This window comes from Clavelina lepadiformis, chromosome 8 (genome assembly GCF_947623445.1).
Source record: "Clavelina lepadiformis chromosome 8, kaClaLepa1.1, whole genome shotgun sequence".
NCBI lineage: Eukaryota > Metazoa > Chordata > Ascidiacea > Aplousobranchia > Clavelinidae > Clavelina > Clavelina lepadiformis.
The window spans coordinates 2,632,524-2,654,617 of NC_135247.1; the positions used below are offsets into that span (position 1 = coordinate 2,632,524).

The window sequence follows — 22,094 nt, forward strand, 5'->3', positions numbered from 1 at the left end:
AAACTAGCCTATGCCGTAGACCTAGCTAATTCGCCGCCAAGATCTAGACAAAAAATTTAACACTTTTCAGCAGGGCTATAAGACTAACTAGTAGATAACCTTTATAGAGACCACAGTAGCCTATAGACTACCATCAGGGTGACCAACTTGACTTCAAAAATTATATGACACTTTTAATTAGTCGTATACCGGTATGGCCTATTCACAATTTATGAAATGTACCGTTTTCTGCACAGAGGTAGTGTCATCGTCATCGTCAATGGTTGTTTTGTGAATATTTAAAAAAAGTTAAAAGCGCAGGAGATTTATCAATCTATTTTAAGGGGTTTGGGGACATGCTATTGCTTCCTCGATAAATTTTGGATGTACAAGAAATAAAATGGCATTTAATCATGCATAAAATTTTGCTTTTTTTTAAATAAATCAGATTGACTTGCAATTAATTTGCTACTTATTTACATTATTTTTTATGCAAATTGAGTAGATTTCTTAAAATGTATTATGGAACGTATATGACATTTAAATATGAAATTGTATGCCAACGTATGTCTTTTACATGACATAGCCTATATTTGAGACAATCAAATATATCACAGTCATATGAAATATTTGTTGGTTGATCATCCACTCACCACCCTATAGCTATAGCCCAATTAGTGTCCTCTGATCAATAGTTAATACAACTTGTATTCTCACTGTCGTATATTTAGTCTTTTACTCTATTAAACTTGTCTCACAGAATTTCATGATCGAACAGGCTAGTACAAGAGTTATCAAGGTTTAACATGTTCATGCTAGTTTATAATAAACAAATGAGACAAATGTGGTTGTTTAACTTTAAACATCAATTTATAATAAATAATTTAAAAGAATTGAAGCTTGTAGTTGCTTAGAGTTTGTGTTTCTATAATTCTGTGTGCATGGTTTCTCGTCAAAAACTGAAATATATACTGCCTAAAAATCTAAAAGCAACCGTGATCTCAAATTTTTGACTTATTTTTATACTGCCGCAATGTAAAGGCTGACTAGCATGGAATGTATTTGTAAGTGTGACTGTTACGTCGGTATATACAGTACGGTAGCTATAACGGCTGACTTAACGTACCTATATTTTAATGCAAGAGGTTTTAATTTAAAAGCAAGAGCTAACTACATCGTCTTTGAGCAAAGGTCAGCTTAATTGCTAAATCAAATTTTAAAAGAGGCTGGATGCCCTTCATGCAGTTAATCTATGCTGACAAAATGTAATCATTTAGCAGGCTATAGTATCCAGTGTTGAATCTAGTGCAGAAGTGTACAACCAAACGACATCACAATTTGAGTAGCAAGGGCCCAGTATGCAAATGCACCATGTGGTTGTGCACTTCTGCACTACACCCGAAATCTTAATGAATCTGTGTTGCTGTGGTTTATTGTCCTGTAAATTTCTTTTAAATTGCCTTTAAACTAAAAACTATAAATCGTTGTTTTGTTTATTACAGTTGAGCATTCTTTTATTTGTGACTCATATATACTTTAACTGATAACACCTGTTAAAACTGTAAAAGCTTGGTGGATATTGAAAAATGCTTATGAATGGATACGTGGTTTAGTATACGCTTGTATTCGTTCTAACTACAAGATAAGAAAACAATATCCCTCGAGACATCGAAAATATCAAAAGCTTACATGATGGTGTCCAAGACCAGTTTGAATATGTTTTGTACAGCTGTTCTTCTCTTACTAATTTGTGTCTTTGTCCAAACTACAACCTCAGCAAGTATGCACATGTGTCTGTGTCAATTATTATAAAACATGAATCATATGATAATTCTGTAGTTATATATATATATATATATATATATATATCATAAATATTAGAAAAATCAACTCCACTTATCTATTTCCAGGAAAGCATTTTCTTTAAATTTTGGTTTGATATATACTGTATTCTGATTAAGCTGTATCTCACAATACTTCTCATTTTAATCTTTATACAGATTTCATCAATTGATGTTTAACCAATGTCTAATTGCTTTAAATAGATATGCTTCCAGCAGTTATAATTTAATGCTTGCCTAAATGGTAATATCTAGCAAAAAATATTGTATTTTTTTTTTACATCATCACAGAGTATATATGTTTTGGTAGATTGCACCAATGCAAAATGTGCAGAACCATTGCGATGCGATTACCCAAAAAAGCTTGTCACTCTACCTGATCCACGAGACCCAGAATGCTGCATGAAAACTGTTTGCAGTAAGTGTTGCATGATATGTCCAATTACAACAGGATTCCTGTTCTTCAGATATAACTAATTGCATTAATTTATCACACAATTTTCTTTCATTCTTGTGTTCAGTTTAAGTTCACTTAAGAGTACATAGGCATATGATATGCTGTCGTACTGTACCAATAGTTTTTCGTATTTTCTGCATAGGTAGGCTTTTAACATAAATGTTTGGGGCTACCAGTTTTGTTTTAATACTGACTGTTTCACATATATCCAGTATATATTCTAGTTGATCTGTTTTTATAGCCATCTCAACTTATTGGTATTTTGTTAAGCTTGCAAGGGAACATCGAATAGAGCGTCGTCTGATCATGATGCTGAAAACCAATTGAATACTCTGAGAAAACATTACACCAATTGCACAATAGTTGACGGGAATTTAGAAATTGTTTTTGTTGACAGTGAATCGTCCAATATTCAATCAATCGACTTTACAAAGGTAGCAAGTAACAATGAACAAATAAATCACTCATAATTGCCCACAATGAGTGTATAGCAGTGTACTGTATAGTGTGTGTACTGTGTACTGTAGCTAGGATTTTTATTTTAGATTTAAGTTGTTCTACTTTCGTAGCACATTGAAGAAGTGACGGGCTACGTTTTGATCAGCCGTGTTTCAGTCCACCACATCGATCTGTCTTCGTTATATCTTATCCGCGGCATAGAGCAATATCACAAGGATTCCACAGTTGTGGCATGTCGAGAAAAAACGATAAATACGACCACTTCCGATTCCTCAAAACTATACTCTTTGTATGTGAAGGATAATGAGGGTCCACCAAATAAGGCTCTAAGGGAATTGTGGCTGCCAAAGCTAACTGGTTTGTTTTTACGATGGAGTTCATAGACTGTTATGCAATTGGGATGAATTTATGCTAATTTGGAGACAGTGTTTGGATATATATATGTGTGGATGTATCTGTGTTTGTTGTGTTTGATGCCTAACTGAAATTTTGACTTTCAGAAATTTCCAGTGGAAACGTGGAATTTGTAAACAACCCATATTTGTGTTATATTCACACCGTAAAATGGTATGGTGAAATTTTTTCGGACCGAAAGTCAGGCAAAGTGCCACAAAACCTTATGATTGACAACTCTGTTAATGTCAGCTGTAAGTAGTGACTAAGCAAAAAGGAACACGATGGCTTAGTATATGACATGTAAACATAGTAGTCAACATCATTTCTTGTTCATTGAAGGAAATGTGTTTTATTTTTTTTATCTGACATTTTTCTTAGGCCCAGCATGCCCTAACGCTTGTATCCATGATTCTGTTGTCCCAAGGATGTCTCGTTGTTGGGGAAACTCTCCTGACCTATGCCAGACAAGTGAGAGATATATAAATTTTACTCTAGCCCTTTTAATTTCGTAATGTTTTTGCCTTTTTGTTTTCGATTATGATATTTGTGTTTTGTGCAAAATGATGTCTTTTTGACAGTCACCAAATCAAGTTGTGGCAACTGCAACAACAGATGCAACCAGCAGGGCCGTTGTTGCAGTGATGATTGTGCCGCAGGGTGTCTCAATGAAGGAGAATCAACGATAGATTACAAAACTAGAGCTGCAGAAATTTGTCATGTAAATATGCACTTTCACCCGGCGTGCTTTTCTTAGCTTTTTGCAGTTATAATTAAACCAGCTCTCACCAGTGGAAAGATGTGGAAATAGCAAATAATGCTTTTCAGGCTTGCAAGGACGTCAATGACAATGGGACCTGCGTGAAAAGTTGTCCGGATGGTCGAAAAGTAGACTCCAATAATAACCAGTTTCAAGATCGCCCAACAAAGGTCCAGTTCCTTCGATACTGTTTAGACGAGTGCCCACGTAAGTTATTTGAAAACAAACGAAGAATCGGCTAACTAGCTTATGAGTAAACCTTAGTCACTGTTACTTGGTTGATGACCTTGAGTGCAGGTAAATAGCTTCTTAGTAAACAGAGGTAATTCATCTCCTTTAGCAAACACACCACAGACTGCAAAAAAGTACTGTACAACGTTCTGTCCTGAAGGATGGTTCGATTATGAAAAGAACATGTGCACAGAATGCAAGGGGGGCAAATGTGAAAACAGTGAGTTTTGTGTTTGTGGCCGCAAATTATGTATTTGTTGTAAAATTGCAACTTTATTAACCGTTTTAGTAACTTTCTTGTAGTATATTTTCTAATTAAAGCATTAAAACGTAATGTTTACATTTTTTATGAAGTATGGCTAAGTCATACATAATACCTAAAGCATATTTGTGATTGTTCGCACCAATCAAGAGTGCAGTGTAAATATATATATAATACTTTTCAAAAGTATAAATGTTAATCAGTTTTATGCCTTTAGTATGTTATGGCCTTGGTTTGCCTCATGGGCCTCTGAAGGATTATTCCTACATCAGGGATGAAAACTTACAATATTTCAACAAAAACTGCACAATCATAGAAGGATCGCTCTATTTTACGCCTAGAACCTTTGAAGGGTATGGAGTGTTTATTGTAACACTAAGCTAAAATACTGTGGTCTTAATTTATACGTAGGCGACATGATGTGTATATAGTACGACTGGGAAAATGTTTAGCTTGTTAATTGGATTATGATGGCGTGACGGAGATGTAAGATTAGTTTTCACGCAGTTTTTTTATTTAGTATTGGTGGTTTACCACCCTTATTTGAACCATAATTTTAATTTTATATACAATATAAACATAATCTGTGCTTTCACTATTGTGCATAGCCTATATGTGCAATTGTGTTTTTGGTGTGTTTGGGTAAAATTGTGTGCTTACTTATTTCCAGTCTAACAGAATTTCATTTGTCTAGTGAGATGAATTGTTTGAGATCCATTTTGTTACAATCTTTTGCAGGGTGACACGTAAAATACAAAACAGGTTTGATGCTAATGTCAGGTTTGATGCATTTCAGCAAATTTCTTTTCACGCTCTGGCAAGCTGGCAATTTCTAAAATATGGTTCGATGCGCTGATAATTTAATCTAACCGCTCTTTAAGTTATATATATATATGTGTTACTTTTTTTGTCCACAATGAACAAAAAATGTTCGTAATGAACCATATGGCATGAATTTTAAGACGTTTTGTACGCTGTTCTTTTACGTTTTTATTTGACAGCTGCAGGCTAACTTATATAATTGGCAAAGTTTGTTCCGCTTCATTTTTTATAATATATTGTTGTCATTTGGCTCACTTAGATTCTTATAGCAGACTAGGCTGCCTTACCCGATCTTACCACTTAATCTATATTTAGCTGACACAAATATCGAGTCATGAAATTAGTTAGAACTGGTTCTGCAAAGGCTTGTATATATGTAGTTTTATCCTAACGGATATCTGACATACGGAGTTTCCATTAACGTCATAAAGTCATTTCCGTACGTCTTTGATGGCATTCTACATTGTTCAGATTAACATAGGATACTGTTCATAATTGTTACACATAAGAAATGAAAATTTCTTCATGTTTTCACTGAAATTTTCAATTGATTAAAAGTTGTTGTTGCAATGTCAGTTTGTAGATGATATGGAACGTGTTCCACCTTTGTTATGCAAAATATGACTCTTTTTGTGAAATCTCAACCTTATAAATTGTTTTCTGTTTACTGGTGCTTGCGGAAGCAGAAGTGTTATCGAACACAGTCAAAACACTGATTATTGGCTTTGCTAATGCCTTTGCCTTATTATTATTTGCCTTTGATTTTTTGTATAAATTAACTTAATTGGTTCGAGAGTGCCGAAAAAACATTCAAATTCAAAACTTTTTATACGAACTCAGTTGTGACTTACATACTAGTTTTAAAATTGAGTGAAATCTCATGGTTTTGTATAGCCTAAAGCAAACATGTCTCAACTATCTCCAAGTTGGTTTTTACTAATTTTTAAACCATGATAAGCTAATCATATTTAATTGGTACTTTTCACAGATTTGATGTCATGTTGAGACAATGTCCATACACTGTTTATAACAAAGTGCCTATGAAATACACTGAAGACATTGAATATACCTATAGCTGTAAATTATATCTCATTAACTTAAAAATTGTTTTCTGAATGGATATCGTTTCTAAATGTGCACAGCTTATAGTAATAGGCCCTGTTGAACAATTACTTTCGTATTTACTAAACAGTTTTATTTTTCAAGCCCTCCTCAAACGTTGCTTTGATTGTGCTGGTTGCCAGTTGGCATTAGAGATATAGATTTATAGCAAATCACTTTAAACTTTTAGCACAGCTGGAGACGGCATTCATTTGACTAGCTGTGCAACTTACAAAATACGCCATCCATTTTTTGTTTGCTCTTATTTTCAACTAATAAAATGCATTTTTTATTCATTTTTATTTCCGCGCGTATGGATTACTTGGGTATATGTATCAGCGTGATTTATACAATGTATAATTGTTTTACATTTGTAATGCAGTGACGTATATTGTGAGTATCCTGCTTTGGGAGACTTAAGAAAACTGGAAGTGTTTGAAAATGTGCGAGAAATCACTGGATATTTGAACGTTGAAGATTGGAAACTTAATGATTTGAGCATTTTCAAGTAAGTAATGGCTATGTTTTAAATTTGAATTTAATTTTTAAAGGCTATTATAAAATTTGTTTTAGATTTAACGATTTATTCATGAAAAATTTTTGTTATATGCTATAAGAAATCTTCGACGAATCCATGGTAAAGAGCTAAAGGATCAACAGTACAGTCTTACGGTTTACACAAGCAGCACAACCCTTCGTGAACTCAGCTTGAATTCACTTGAAAGAATTGACAACGGTATGTAAATATTACTATTATCACCTGCACTTAATCTTATAGGGCCACTTTCACTTAAATGTGTTAATATCAGGAATAAGCAAATACTTGATCTCTCATCATATATTGAGACAAATAATTGAGAGATTATGATATCATAATTATTTGTACTAATTACAATTAAATACAACTTGTATATAAAGTTTCGTGGTAAAGTAATCTGTGGCTGTATATTGCAAGCATACATGGCTAATACAATAATGTGTTACTACTTACGTCAGTAAAATTCCTGGTTTTGTATATTTGTTATGAGAAACGTGTGTGGCAGCCTTGGTATGCAGAAATCAGACTACTGTCTGAGATGTTTTCTTCTAAAGCTAAGTCTGCTTTCTTTAACTAATCGATGTCATCTTGTTTGTTGCTTAAAGAAATAACTGCCTGCTTAACATTAAAAAACTGTCAGATTAAAGAGTCAAAGGCCAAGATAAGCTTAACCACTTAAAAAGTTGCAGGAATTGTTCTATTGTGATCCAGATTTTTTGCTATAATCATGTAAGCTGTTAAGCACAATTATTGATCATACTATCATAGTAACTCTATTTGTTGGGGCTTCATTATATAAAAACTTACAATATATATTTGTTCCAGCAGTTTTTAAAATCAAACGAAGTATTTGTTATTGTACCCAAAAGATATTTGAGTATTGTCATTGTTTTTGTTAGGGGCTGTTGGTATTAGTCACAACCCCCGGTTATGCTTTGTCGACACTATTAACTGGCGTCGTATAAAACATATGGCAGCCAATGATAGCAATGGTCGCTTTGATGCCATTCGCTTCAATAGGTGGAAAGGCTGCAGTAAGTGGTGGCTTAATTTGGGAAGGATGCAATTGTTATGCATTTCGCCTGATAAATGAATGAAATAAATAGTGTTATTATGTTTTTCGATAGTGAGGAGTGTTTTAAAGTTTGGCTATTTTTTCCTTCCACTCCACTCTTACTGTGGTTTCGTTTATGATCGTCAGATCAATATCATATTTTTAGTTGGGTTTAATTTTGTATTATTTCAAAAATGGTGGAAATACTTTATCGTTTTTATTTGATATATAACCATTTGTTGCAGTGGTGTTGGTGTTGCTTTAATTCAATAAGTCAAAATGTTCGTATGTTGCAATAGGAAAAGTATCTATTTTTTTAATATGCTGAATTGAAACTTATTCTTCAAATTAACACGGTGACATCAACAAATTCAGGAGCAGTTAACGTACAACAGAATCCCCTTTTGTGTTACTCTAATACCATCACATGGGACCAGATAACCAATACAACAGCCAGCAATGATGTTAGTCACAACAGAGCTTCTGACCAATGTGGTGAGGCTGGAGATTATGATTTTATGTTGTCCCATCGCTACCTGTCCGTCATCTTTATGTTTTGGCACTTTGTCATTCAGCTGTTTCTGGCAATCACAGAAAATGGGTCATCGTTCACTGAAATGATCCTGTGTCTCACTTATATGATTTGTCAAATTGATCTTTTTTGTTTTTCCTTTTTTATTTGCATTGCATGTTTTTTTTTCTCGCTATAAAACTCTTTTTATGTTTGCATGTTATATGTTGTTCTATTAGGTGATGTGGTTGTATTTGATAATCCAAAGCTTTGTGATCCTAAGAAAATTGCATGGGACGTTCTGTTCTCACAACCAAAGATGCAACATTCTAGCGTTAGAAAGAATAAACGACGTTGCAAGAAGGGTATGTTAGCAGTATATGTATTTCATGATTGGCTTCCATGTTTAACTGTTACTGGCCTGGTATTTACAATTCTTGTAAGTTACTTAAAGTATGAATGATTTAGATCTTTATACGGAGCAATATAAACATAGAACTTAGTGTATTACGGCAAAGCATGTAATTAAGTCTGATTTCCTAGAGTTATCGTGAGTTCAAATATCAGATATTCTGATACTGTATTTGAGTATTGACCATGACATGTCCGCTTTGTAACCTTTGTACTAAGTTTTCATAGGCTATTATGGATGACCCAGTCTTTGCGGTATCGATTTATTGAGAAATAACCTATTACATATTGCTTTAGCACTTTCAAACAGTAACAAATGCTAAACGTTTGTGTTATCAGTCCTTCAACTTATCAGTATTTTAGCAAAATAGTGTCAAGATATCCTGAGGCTAGGCTTAAGTTGTTAACACACAAAATATGGTAAGTCTGTTATTGTAAAAGATGTGAAAATTCAAAACATCCTTGCAAGGAGTGGTGAAAAGTTTCTTAAAGCTTGTGGGTTGTGGTTGGAAGTTTGCTTTGTAAACACTTTGTCTTAGTTCAGTCTTGTTGGTAAATTTTGACGCTTGAATGAATCTGTGTGAATGCTTTATGTTTGCTGCGAGAAGTCCCTTGGCGTATTTAAGATCCATTTGTTTTCGTTTAACATTTAGCAATCAACTTTTAAAGATAGTAGAATGTTTAATTTATAAATTTTTGTATACCTATTGGTTTCTACTGAGCACTGGAGTATTGCTCATATAGTCATAATGCTATTGAGTGTTGATGTTTAAGTGATTTTGTTTGACACACAATCCATGGTAGAGATACAAAAACTGTATAATATCTTCCATTACAGTACTACAGTAACTGAACAATGAAAAATAGAACAAGGCTGTTTACAGGCTGTGGCTGTGCTGTTTACAGTGTTTTGTGTTCATGGCATGTTACATTTTTGTTGGAATCATTCTTTTTGTATTTTTAAGTTAACTTCTTTATGATTTTGTTGCTGATGTTTTTTATGTTCTAATTAAATTTTAAAACATCTTAAAGGGCTTAAAGAGCATAAATGATAATGAAATAAAATAAGTGTTATATGCAATTTATACATTTATTTAAGTTAAAATTTAAGTGCAAAATCAGCTAAAATATTTCATGATTTTTAAGTCCCATGTGACAACCAGTGTGACCCAGCAAGTGGCTGTTGGGGAAAGGAAGCCACAGAATGCGTTCGTTGTAATCGCTACACTGACTTGACTGATAAAAATGGACAGGTTGTACCAGAGTGGGTTGAGGATTCAGATGGAAATGTTTATCCTGGCAACAATGTTACAACCTGTGTTGGAGTTTGTGATTACACGAAAGGGTAAGTCGTGTTTTGCTTTGTCTTAAAATTTGCTATTTATGCTTTGCTTAGTAGAGCTTGCCCAATTCATGTAATGAATTAATCACCAATATATATTAGTTTTCCAACTAAATATGTACTTAGCAAACTACGATTTCAATGTGTAACAGAATTAAAGTTACTGGATATTCAAACCTGAAAGTTCAAAGTTGCATTACAGACAAGTTATATGTATCTCTAGTTCTCCACCTTTTGCAAAGCTATAATCTATCTGTCATAATAACCTATTTTTTGGTTAATTTCAGAGTTTATGCTACATCAGAAAGAACCTGTCTGCCCTGTCATGATGAATGCGAGAAGCAATGCACTGGGCCGGGATCATTCAATTGTACCAGGTAAGTGGACTCATACAATTTCACTGTACTTTGACTCTCGTGAATCAACTCCCTAGACATTAATCGCTTTGTTTTCTGTTTGTTTTGCAATCTTTTATGTTTTTGTGTAAAATCATTCCGTATTCAACTACGATGGTTTTCTTTGATAGATGCAAGAATTTTGACTTTGACGGTGAATGTGTTTCAAAATGTCCTGAAACAACGTATTCGGACTTGGTATCGAACAATACGTGCCGATTGTGCAGCGCAAACTGCATGGACGGAGGGTTTGTTAAACACTGTGCAAAAATTTTGCTGATAGTCTTCTCCACTTGAATAAAAAACCTATTTTGCTTTAAAACTGCGACGAATACTTCCAGACCCTCATTGTTCTTGTGTTTACTTAAAATCTTGTTTGCTTACTTAACGGAAAGTGCCCATTCAAACCCAGTGGTTCAAATCCAATATCTATGTACATGTGTCAGGCACTTTGGTTTTGCACGTTTTGCTGCGGCTTCATTTGCACTGTTTTTATTGTAGTTGCACTGGTCCGAATGATGCTTTTGGTAAAGATGGCTGTACAATCTGCTACCATTTCGTTGACAAGGAAACGAACAGATTGATTGTAAGTCTTTAAGAGTTTACGTGAGTTGCACTTGTATTGTATTGTACAATACAAGTTGTACAATACACATTGTAATAGCACATTGTAGGATAAACTATTGTTACACCAGTAGCAGCGTTTAAGTACTGCATTTTAAACCTCTATCTCATGTTATCATTGAGAATTCTTTATCATTTTTCAAAACTTGAAATCTGAGCCCGATGCAGCTGTTGGTTGTCTTGTATAGGAAACAAGCACAACATTTCCAAGAAATTTTTTTACATACACCATGTATCACTATGACAACAGGCAGCAATGCCAGATTTATGAAATACATACAATACACAGTGTTACCCATACCATTTTATCAGCAACAACCCTTTTGTGCAATATCAGTACGTTGCTAGCAAGTGATCTGTGTCCTGGGCTACTCTGTTTCCATTGCCTACTCCAGACCTGCTTGTTTATCTGTCAATAAATGCCAATCATAGTCACTAGTATTGCTTTGTTAAAATTCTCGTGTCCGTTCTAATGTTCGTACAAGCGCAGTTTGGTTGGAAAGGCATACCAATGTAACCTCGAAGCCTGCTTAAACGCAAACTGAAACAAAAGTCACCACACCTGCACAGGATTTTATACAGGTCAATTTGCATTGCAACTTTTGTCTGTCCGCAGTACCACGGAAGTCAGTGTAAGGCATGCAAGACCGTGGATGATGGCAAGTGTGAACAAGGCTGTATGTTATTCAATAGCACTGGCGTTTGGGAATGCTACATACCACCACAGTGAGTGTGCTATGTCGTGTTGCCGTTACTACTTTTTTGCCACATGTAGCTAGCACTTTCACAAGTGCTTTATTGTAAGTTTATTGTAAGTTAAATATCTTTTTTAAGTAGCGGTATGCATTTAATTTGCCATGCTCGGATTCTTCAAATTTCCACTTTTCAGTGGCCAATATTTGTCGAAGTTCTGTTTGTTAAGCTTAAAGTCACAAGCTTTCTTCTCAGAAAAAATAAATGATTGTGTTTCTTGTTAAAATAATCCACAATTGTTAAAAATATGCTCCTTGTAGTAAAGCTTATATACATCAACCATTATGTTTGAGAAGTACGGCGTAAACCAACCACTGTTTGTCTACCTATATTTGCACTGCATATACCCGCTTATATTCACGCTTTATTTTTCGTCACTACAGGCCAGATTACACAGTCTACTACGTAATAGGCGCTCTTGTTATTCTGGTCGCTGTTACCATCTTGGGTTTCATGATCTACAGGCATAAGAAGACGATAAATAGAATGAAGAAAACTATCGGTGATACCATGGTTGGCGAGGTATTGCTTTGTGATTGACTTAGTGCTTAACGGTCTGTGAAAAGCGGGCTTCTCGTTGTTTCCTCGCACATCGCAAAATTTGATGAACTTATTATGCTTTATTTTGATGAGTGGCTTTTCTTACCCATCGTCAATAAGCCTAGGTTGTTTTACCCGTATTTGAAGGGAATAATATTCTAGGTGATTTTACAGTAATAAAAAGTATAAAGCCAGGGCTGATGCCATTTTTTTCCGGCACTGGTCTTTGTTTGGTATAGGTTTTTCGGATAAACAGAAACCGTGTGTTCTGTCTAATTCACCGCAGTCAGTAGGCATTTGACAAAACGTGACACGTTTCATTGGGACGTCCCATTTAGCTTATTTTGAAGCAAATCCATAGGAATGTGCAGTCATGTAGTGACAAACGACACGTGCTTTGACGGGAGCATCTTTCGTGGAAATGTTCATTTTAATTGGCAGTTTGCATCTGCTCACGTTGCATACTTTGTTGATGTCAATACCCTGATAAGCGCATGAATGGTGGCTTAACGCTGTTGAAAGTCGTGCTGCCATTCAAACACGTATAACCTCATCCGGTCAACTAACATTTCCGAGTCGTAATGTTAACGTAATGTCACGTACGACTTCCTTTTATTGTATTCACCATTAAAAGTTACTTCCTCCGACTTGTCCCGCTTCGGTAGATGATCGTTTAATATGGTGTTTAAACGCCACTGAAAATCATGTTGCTTAATCAAGCCATTTGAAATTTCGTATTGGTCCCATTTTGTTTGAAAGACGACTTTATTATATAATCCATGTTACAGTAACACGTACTGTACAAGCATTATATAACAAGACACGTGTCAATGATAATGAGAAAGTCAATTGTATGCAAAAACAATTCGAATCTAGTCTGGTTGATTAATAGAGGTGTAAACCGCACGGTACGCGTTCGTTTATCATCTTCACTATTACAATGTTAAATATAGGCATAACATCAACATGTCGTGTTTTTCTTCAGCACGCCCAACCGGAAAGTGAAGCAATGCCTTTGACACCAAGTGGAGCAGCACCAAACCAGGCTCAGTTACGTATCGTTAAAGAAAATGAACTAGCTATGGGCAAACTGCTTGGAACCGGCGCGTTCGGCGAAGTTCATAAGGCAATATGGACCCCGCTGAATATACAGGTATGTTCCATGTACACGACACCGTGGCTATCATAATGCTAATCTTACTTGAAGTTATCAATATCACCTGTAGCATAAGTATCTTGATTTTGCCTAAGTATCAAGTACTCAAATAGAATTCGCTTCACTACATACTCGAAACATAAACAAACACCTAACCCACTTTGTGTTCTAAAAGGATTTAAGTCAATTCCCTTGTATTTATAGTGTTAGTTTATCTGATCTGTCTGTCTGTTTAAAGCGTTTCAAGGACTTAGGTTGGCTTAGATAACACCTGCGTGGTTAGACTTGCTGGTAATACAAAGCTGCAACATAAACTTTTCATTAGTCAGTCAGAATGTTTTGTTTCTTATTATAGTAACCAGTTTTTTATCTTCAAAAAAAATTTTTTTTACCATTTTGTAGTCTGAAAACTTAACTCTCCCAATTAGTTTATTCTTTTGCCTAATTAATCCCTAAATTTACTAAATTTTATTGTTGTTTGCGGAAAATTCAATACTAGTCTGAGGAAAATATAGTAGCAAAATCACGGGATTAGTTCATACCAGCCTGAAATATTTTATTTCTATCTCATTATCAGAAACTATAACTGTCAGCAATTATTGTATCTACCCTGGCTATTATTTTAAAATTTGCAACTGTCAGCTTCATCGAACAGATGGTAAATACAATGTTTGACCAAGATATAATAAACATATTTTTTGCATTTTATTGAACAATATTTCACCAGTATGAGAGAATTTTACGAGTTTTATGAGAGAATTTTTAAATTTTAACTCAATTTATTCCAGGGTGAGAAAGTAAAGATAGCAGTGGCGGTAAAGACTTTAAAGACACCAGAAGAAATGTCGCACGCCGCAAACAACGAGATAATGGACGTAAGAAGTTCATAAAATATTTATGCTTTTTAGAAGATTTTTGCTGTGTTTATTTTATGACCGTTGCTACCGATTGTATGAATTTGTCTGTACTTTTATGAATATTTTAGTTGTGGTTCAAGACATTTCCGCCTATTTTTCGCTCGATAATGCATCGAAAATCATCTGTCAAGTACCAATATCACAAGAGATCTCTTTCCTTTGCTTGTACAAATTTTCTTTCAAATTTTTTATATTTTTCACGAGGGCAAGGACATTAAATATTGATAAAACAGTATTTTTTTCACTTACAATTGATCTTTCATAAAATTCTTGTAGGAGGCATACATGATGGCATCAGTTGACTGCATATACCTAGTCCGATTACTCGGTGTCTCCATGACCAATCAGGTGTCCTTGATAACCCAACTAATGCCACTGGGAAGCTTACTTGAGTATGTCCGCGGCGCAAAGAACACAGATTCCATTCGATGCCGGCAAATGCTCACCTGGTTTGTGCAAATTGCCAAGGTGCGTCGGCCTATCAGCTTGTTCGACATAAGAATTTAAATTTAATTATGAGTGTGTTTGATTTGCATTCTTGAATATGATATTCACAAGCACCAGTAAGCAACGTCTAAAGACTTGCATGTGCACATGTTACGAATTGAACTACCAGTTTGCAGCAAAACAATAAAAAGATATATTTGTATGTGTAGGGCATGCAGTACTTAGAGGAGAAGCATCTTGTGCATAGAGATCTTGCAGCAAGGAACGTCCTCGTAAAAACTCCAAATCACGTTAAAATCACTGATTTCGGTCTCGCCAAGATGCTGGATGTAAAGGAAGACACGTACCAAGCGGAAGGGGGAAAGGTGACGAAATATATACATTGTCGGTGTCTCATTCATAGTCTTTAAGCGGTTTCATGTCTTTAGGACAGGGCTGACAGCTATATTGGTTTTGTGATGCCCTTGCTTTATTGTAACTTAATACACTAAATTAAACTTGTAAAATCATAACACCGAATACCCTGTAAATAAAATTGGAGTCTACGAAGGCTCAGGCCTGTTATTGAGTCGCCTGTTACCGTGTAGTTTTTGGCAGCGATTGCTGATGTCCCATTCAATATTTTCCACTTAATGGTTCATTCGAGTTTTGACGGGAGTCGTTTTACGAGCTTGTATTTTTCTATAGCTGCCTATAAAATGGCTTGCAATCGAGTGCATAACAGAACGGAAGTTCTCGCACTATTCTGACGTCTGGGCTTATGGAATTACATGCTGGGAATTGCTCACCTACGGTGCCCGTCCTTACGAGGTAACAATTGACTTATCCATCCATTTATCAATTTAAAAGCTAGAAATTTTAAAATTGAAAAAAAAATTATTACTTGTAAATCGTCAGTCGTCGCCAATGTGTTTTGCGGTGGTTGAAGCTTCAAATCTTTGTTAATATTTCACTCGTAGTAGTTTTTGAATCTTGATGACGTGAATCATTTCCCTCCCAACACTTAAGATAAAAGTTAATAGAAAAGCTCCATATCTGTAGGGCGTCCGTGCCGTTGAAGTGCTTTCATTATTGGAGAGAGGTGATAGACTTCAACAACCTCCAACCGCTACCATTGATGTTTATATGCTTCTTATTAAATGTGAGTGAACGTTAACTGAGTGAAATTTCACTTCTTGTTAAAACTATATAAACACGTCTTAAAGTCTGTATAGTATATACAATTAATTATATACAAACCTATTCAACTGATGAAGTATTATCTAATTACAGTGGTGATTATGTAATAAGAGTTATTGTCTATGGCTCTATGCCGTTATGTAATTGATAAGCCAACTTGAAGAATAACTTTGAACCTATTTAGGTTGGATGGTTGACAAACATTGTCGCCCAACATTCAAAGAACTTGTCTCTGAATTCAGCAAAATGGCGTCCGACCCATCCCGTTACATAGTCATGATGAAGGTAACACAAAAAAGCTGAATAAATTAGAAAAATATTAAAGGATAAAATGACGCAAATTTGATTTCTTCGGTTACAACAGCTAACCAAAGTTATTATTATTTTGTGAAAGCTTATTTCTTATGACTTGTCAATTTGAATTGAAATGTTTAATTGGCCCTTATTTGCAGAACGAAGACCCTAGCTCCTGTCTGAGCCCTTCCCCTGTCGATGAGGCGAGTTTCTTCCGCCAGCTCATGGATGATGAAAAGATCGACGATCACGTTCTCGCGGATGAACCCGATCAGTACCTGTTAACTAACGGAGTCACCAACCAGGTGCGTTGTCATACTCACAGCTTGACAAAAGCATGTTTGTTGAGGTTACTAGAGGTTTTCACTGTTGTCAAGTCAGTTAGTAAAAGTTGTTGGTATGGCATGGCCGTTTTTTCTTTGTTGTTATATCATACATTTCATCCTTTTCGTGTAATACGTGAGTTAAATCTGATTGTTTACTTTGGTCATTTGCAATTTGTTTATCAAAAATCATCAGCACTTCTATGCATCATAACATGAACGTTACCAAAGCGATTCCAGTGAAATTGCAAAGTACGTCATTTCCGCTTTAACTTCGTGGTCAGTATAACAATAGCCCTCATTGTTTTATAACAATACATTCTATGACTACTTACCAAACCCAAAAAGTTATTATTGCAATAAGAATAAATTATACACGTTTGGGTTAAAATTGCTTAACTGCATTAAGTCGAAACAGTGCATAGTTTTTTTTGTTAATGTTTTCCCCAACAACACAACACCTCAGTAGTTGTTGTATGAAAACAACAGTCTATGCATGATAGTGCGAGAGGTTTCTTAACGTAAGTGGTGTTAAATTTCCTCCAAAACAAAGGCGCTTTTGCTACCATATGGCTACCCCAAAAGACTAGTGTAGCTGCCATATTAAAGAAAGCTGCAGTTTCCTTAAAGCTTTCTTCCTGTTTCTAGTGGTCGGCGAGTTTTAACTAACTGTTTAAGTCAGAACTGACGAGTTATAAAATTTCTCATTTCTTTTTGACCTAACTTGTGCTCGTTCTCTATCTCCTAACACTTTCAACACTGCTTATTTGGATAATGTGTAGGTATTACCACACACATCATTGTAATAATATAATATAATATAATTAATTAACCGGTTGAAAGTTTCGTTTTAATTAGTTCTGATTGTTTTCATAATGCTACTCAGAAACACCTTTTTGAAGTCGGTATGAAAAACCGCTAAATTTCTAATGTGAAATTGTCATATGCCAAAAAAAGTTATGTGCATGCATTTTGTTTTGTTTTATGTTTTGCTTGCCACATTATCAATGTGAAGTATACACCCATGTCAACTGTTGATGAGTCTTTACAATCAAGATCTGCTCTAGTACCTCATGTGAGTACATTAAATAGCTCAAATGTACCACAGTAATCTTGCTTCCTTGGGGGCATGAAGATAATACATTTGCATGACTTGCATTGTCATAGGTCTCGTAACCTTGCATGTGAATCGCTGTATTTTATTTGCAAAGAATGGAAAAAATTGCTTCATTTTCTTTTTAACTATTACGAAATGTGCATGAGGAATCTTGGTGTGATATCTTTTTTGTCAATTACGTTTTGTTAGAGCTGGGCGTGATCGAGAATTTCGGTTACGTAACTATAACGAATATTTATTGGGTAATTTTTTTATAGATCTCTGTTTATCAGAAACTTGATAGTCGCTCCCTGCGTGACCACAAACGTTGGTGTTTGGTCAGAACTTAATCTTGATGTCCTTGTCTTAACGTTTCTTTGTGAAAAAATTTGTTCTACTTGCGGTAAAACCTTGCGCGAAAGTGTTGTTAGATAATAATAGTTTCAATCCTACGTTTCGTTGACTGTTGCTACTATACTTCGGGCTATCATGTTATTTCGCCAAATGTAATTGTGCTTGGGAAGCTGTTTTTCCCAGTTAAGTTTAAACCAATTTCATATTCATCGTTAAACCTACTGGCTAAAATAACTGTTCTAATCCCAGTCCCAGTTTAAATCAATCTTCATATCTGGATTTAGTGCTTAACTTAATCGTATGTCCTACTTTGGATGAAATTGATTTAGTCCCTGTCGTGATCATCGCAATTTACATTGTTGTTGCTACTAACATCTTAACCTACAGTACGATAAAAAGTCACAATACGTAAATCGAACATATGTGAAAAATGTCTTAGAAGATCTGTTGATAATTATCACGTTACATAACGGGGACCCCTAGCGCGTAATCAAAAGTACGTAATTTGTTGTTACGTAATTTCGTAGTTTTTGAAATTACGCCCAGCTCTGCATTTTATTCACTACTACTACATGGCCAGAGAAATTATTTCTGCAAGTATGTGACACGTGTACTTGTGTGCTCCATGGATAATGATCAAACTTACGCTATCTAATATGCTAATCTACTACGTGAACTCATCGATTGCCTTCTAAAAGGTCGATCGTTATGTCATGATTCCCGCAGAGTTGTTTATTTACGTCACATCCTTTCGCAGCCTGTTTACACCAATCAATCGTCGATCGACAAAGCTAATTCTGCAGCAGAAATGCAGTACGAGAACAAGCGACTGTTCTCACGCAGCACCCCATCTGCTAACGTTGATCCCGTACCTTCAACATCTGCCGTGAGGGGTTCAGCCGAAGTAAATCGCAGAGGTAACTCAAACTCCGACCAAGACGACGTCTTTTCAGACTTCTCAAAATCTTTCCACCCGTCCAGCAGTAATTCAGGTACTGGGCTTGCTTGTCCCAAGCTTAAATATTGACAAACTACGAATTGCTACAACGATGATGATGCATTTTTTTAGTCTTGTGCATCCATTTATGAATTTGCCAGAAAGTGCTGAAGTGTATGTATATTTAACTAAATATGATCGCCCAAGTCACCATTATTAGATCATAAGCCCAATTTTGATGCAACACACAAACATCAAAATCATCTCTAACTCTTTTCAGCTGCACCAAGTACCAGCAGAAAAGACTCAGAAGAGACACAGAGGTACACGGAGGATCCCACAAACAAGAAACGTCACTGTGAGTATTCTGATACTCTCCCATACATGCTAAACACCCCTGTAGCTTATGCTGGACCTTCATTACCTTAATGTGCGATTTGAGGTATTAGCATGTGTTTAATGGGCATTGTGCAGTCAATGCTTTGGCAACTAAGTAGCCGGTTTGTGCCGTATCAGTTATTCTGCGTGATATTTCAGATCTGAGTAGAGGACTTGCCACACAGGAGCTACCAGAAGAGACACCGGGTGGTAAATTCTCATACGACGATGATCAATATCTTCTTCCCACTCCAAGCAAGAACCCTATGCCTGGTAAGTGTATTGTGTCAAATAGCGGTGTCTACTTACCTGTACGGTTTATGTCGAATTCTCTGCAAACATCTGTGTTGCATGATAAAGCTTCATTCCCATGCACAATGAAGCATTGTTGGGAAGGTGTTTAGCATTTATCATCTGTAAAGGGAAAATTAATTTCTCAATTTTCCATGAATGGAACTCCACTGTTTGCTTGTAATTCCATCATTTGCGATTATGATTACAAACAGACTCTCACATTTAACCAAAATGCCGAGAAACGTTATTATTAGTTATCTATGTGTTGATATAAATGTGTTGATTTTGTAGCATGCTTGTTGATATAAAATTTTCAGTACTTTTTTTAAGGCTTTCTGTATAAGAAAGCCATTTTCTAGCTATTGTCAATGTAAAATAAATAGCACTTGCAAGTTGCTTTGACATCACAAACATTGATTTTTTATGTGATTTGCACTTAATTTCACTCTGGTTCGCGTTGATTTTTAAATATTTTATATGAAATTTTGATTTAAGTTTTCCTGTTATAATAAATTTAATGGTTAAGTGACTCACTTGGCATTTTCAAGCTCTCTGACGTGCGTTAATTTTTATTTTAAATCTCAGCATCACGGTATGTGTTAATCGTGTCCCAACTTCTTTTGGACTGTATTGTCTCTAGCTGGTAGCCTGGCTGGTAGAATAGCACTTTTGATTTTGCTTTGCTGCATCCGCTGCTCGCTGCATGACACCATACTTGTTTTTCTTCCATCCTTTCATCTAGTTTACTTTGATCCCGAAGGACTCCATCCTCCTACTCAAGAAGTAAATCATCCTCTATCCTCGGTGATGAATGAGACCTACGTTGAGAGCCCTCCTCCTGCTTCCATGGGTCCCAACTCCCCTCCTGAGGAGGATAACTACGGTCACCTTGCCATGTGCACTGCTAATCCTGCTCCGGAGCACGACTACATCAACACGAGCGGCGAGAATCACAGCCCGACGTGGTTTGCTAACGAGGAGTACATGGCCACCGACAGCGGCATCGGAGATGACACCCAGTCCCTCCTGTCCAGGGGAAACACCGGGAATCGCGACAAAAGAAAAGAGTCGACCCAGTCCTCAACCGAGGATAATGATCGACTGTTATTTAACGACAGCAAAGTCCACTTTAAACCAAACTCACGTGCCGGACCAACCGCACGGACAGACCCCCTGTGGTCTTCATCATCTGCTGGGTCCTCATCATCACCAAGCACAGCAGTGGAGAACCCAGAGTACATGCTCTTTAACTCCTCAGCATCTAACAATAAGAATATTAAAAAGGATCATCTAAGAACTCCGGATCACCCTCCGGTCTAATTCGAACCCATCTTTGGTTCGTGACTTCTAATTTGGACGTTTTAGTCCAGCGCGACTAACATGGTGTAGGTGTACATTGACCCCAACGGGTTAAATTTTGTTGACCCGGCGCCAAAAAACTAACTAACAAATATAGTGACATTATAGTTGAGTTTTTTTCCAAATCTTCACAGCGTCGCAGTCTTCATGGTTAAGTTTCAAATTTTAAAAATTTGCCAAACTCATTCAAGCACTTAACATTTTCTTGTATCCCGTCATCTGTGACGTCGAACTGTCAGTGAGTTCATCTTTGCTGGATGCAAAGCTGATGCTGGAAGTTGACTTTTTCACGGCGACATGATCGTATGAAGTCCCATCCTTTGTTGCAAAACGGTCATTAATTCTACTAAACGTACTTGGAAACGGGTAAACAGCCTTTTAAGAAACTGTTTCCACGACTAGTTCATACTTTTGTATAAGAGACATTACGCATTAGGCCATAATTACTACATGATTGTTGCACTAAAGCGGAATGCGAGTGAGGATAAATTGCTTTGTCTTTCTAAATTTGAGTTGCGCATGCGCAAACATTTATTTGCCGCGTGTTCCGCTCGAGTGCGTCCGTCCCTGCCATAACGACTTTTAGATCAAATATATGATGTCTATTACCGTTTGAACTACCGATTTACACTGCTTAGATGCGTTGCACAGCGATTCGCTTTGTTACTGATTGCCGATGTCTTTACATATCTGTCGTCATTTTTTACGTATTTTAGTTCAAGTTCCAATCACACCAGTGCATAGTACGTTTGTTTGCCTTATTTTGCATTGTATAATTATGTATTTTGTTGTACAGTTATTCCTTGTTATCGTGTAAAATTTTCAAAATAAATTTACCAAGAAATTAAATACAATCCCATCTCGATTTCTGGTTGAAAATTAACAAG

The 22,094-nt window shown here is 35.9% G+C and overlaps 1 protein-coding gene across 6 annotated transcripts; it reads left to right on the top strand.

Moving 5' to 3' along the window:
- Positions 1-1,485: 1,485 nt before the first annotated feature.
- LOC143469679 (epidermal growth factor receptor-like) lies at positions 1,486-22,072 on the top strand. 6 transcript variants are annotated; one of them, XM_076967451.1, is made up of 33 exons: positions 1,486-1,759; positions 2,131-2,238; positions 2,548-2,711; positions 2,847-3,093; positions 3,237-3,383; positions 3,511-3,600; positions 3,711-3,850; positions 3,958-4,096; positions 4,230-4,340; positions 4,600-4,735; positions 5,121-5,144; positions 6,688-6,813; positions 6,923-7,041; positions 7,743-7,877; positions 9,966-10,164; positions 10,449-10,538; positions 10,688-10,804; positions 11,058-11,142; positions 11,797-11,906; positions 12,317-12,455; positions 13,459-13,626; positions 14,418-14,504; positions 14,823-15,014; positions 15,203-15,358; positions 15,681-15,803; positions 16,035-16,134; positions 16,357-16,457; positions 16,625-16,771; positions 17,805-17,864; positions 18,997-19,231; positions 19,457-19,534; positions 19,714-19,827; positions 20,591-22,072. In XM_076967451.1, the coding sequence occupies exons 1-33, from the start codon at positions 1,669-1,671 to the stop codon at positions 21,166-21,168; spliced, it is 4,656 nt and encodes a 1,551-aa protein (XP_076823566.1). In that variant the 5' UTR covers positions 1,486-1,668; the 3' UTR covers positions 21,169-22,072. The 6 variants fall into 6 exon arrangements, with proteins under 6 accessions (XP_076823566.1, XP_076823570.1, XP_076823568.1 ...); XM_076967455.1 differs by having other exon boundaries at positions 20,609-22,072; XM_076967453.1 differs by lacking the exon at positions 7,743-7,877 and adding an exon at positions 8,273-8,392.
- The last annotated feature ends 22 nt before the right edge of the window (positions 22,073-22,094 follow it).

Coding starts and splice junctions, on each gene's coding strand:
- LOC143469679 (XM_076967451.1), top strand. CDS start 1,669: ATGATGGTGTCCAAGACCAGTTTGAATATGTTTTGTACAGCTGTTCTT. Junction 19,232..19,456: donor CCCGTCCAGCAGTAATTCAG/GTACTGGGCTTG, acceptor AACTCTTTTCAG/CTGCACCAAGTACCAGCAGA. Junction 19,828..20,590: donor AAGCAAGAACCCTATGCCTG/GTAAGTGTATTG, acceptor CCTTTCATCTAG/TTTACTTTGATCCCGAAGGA.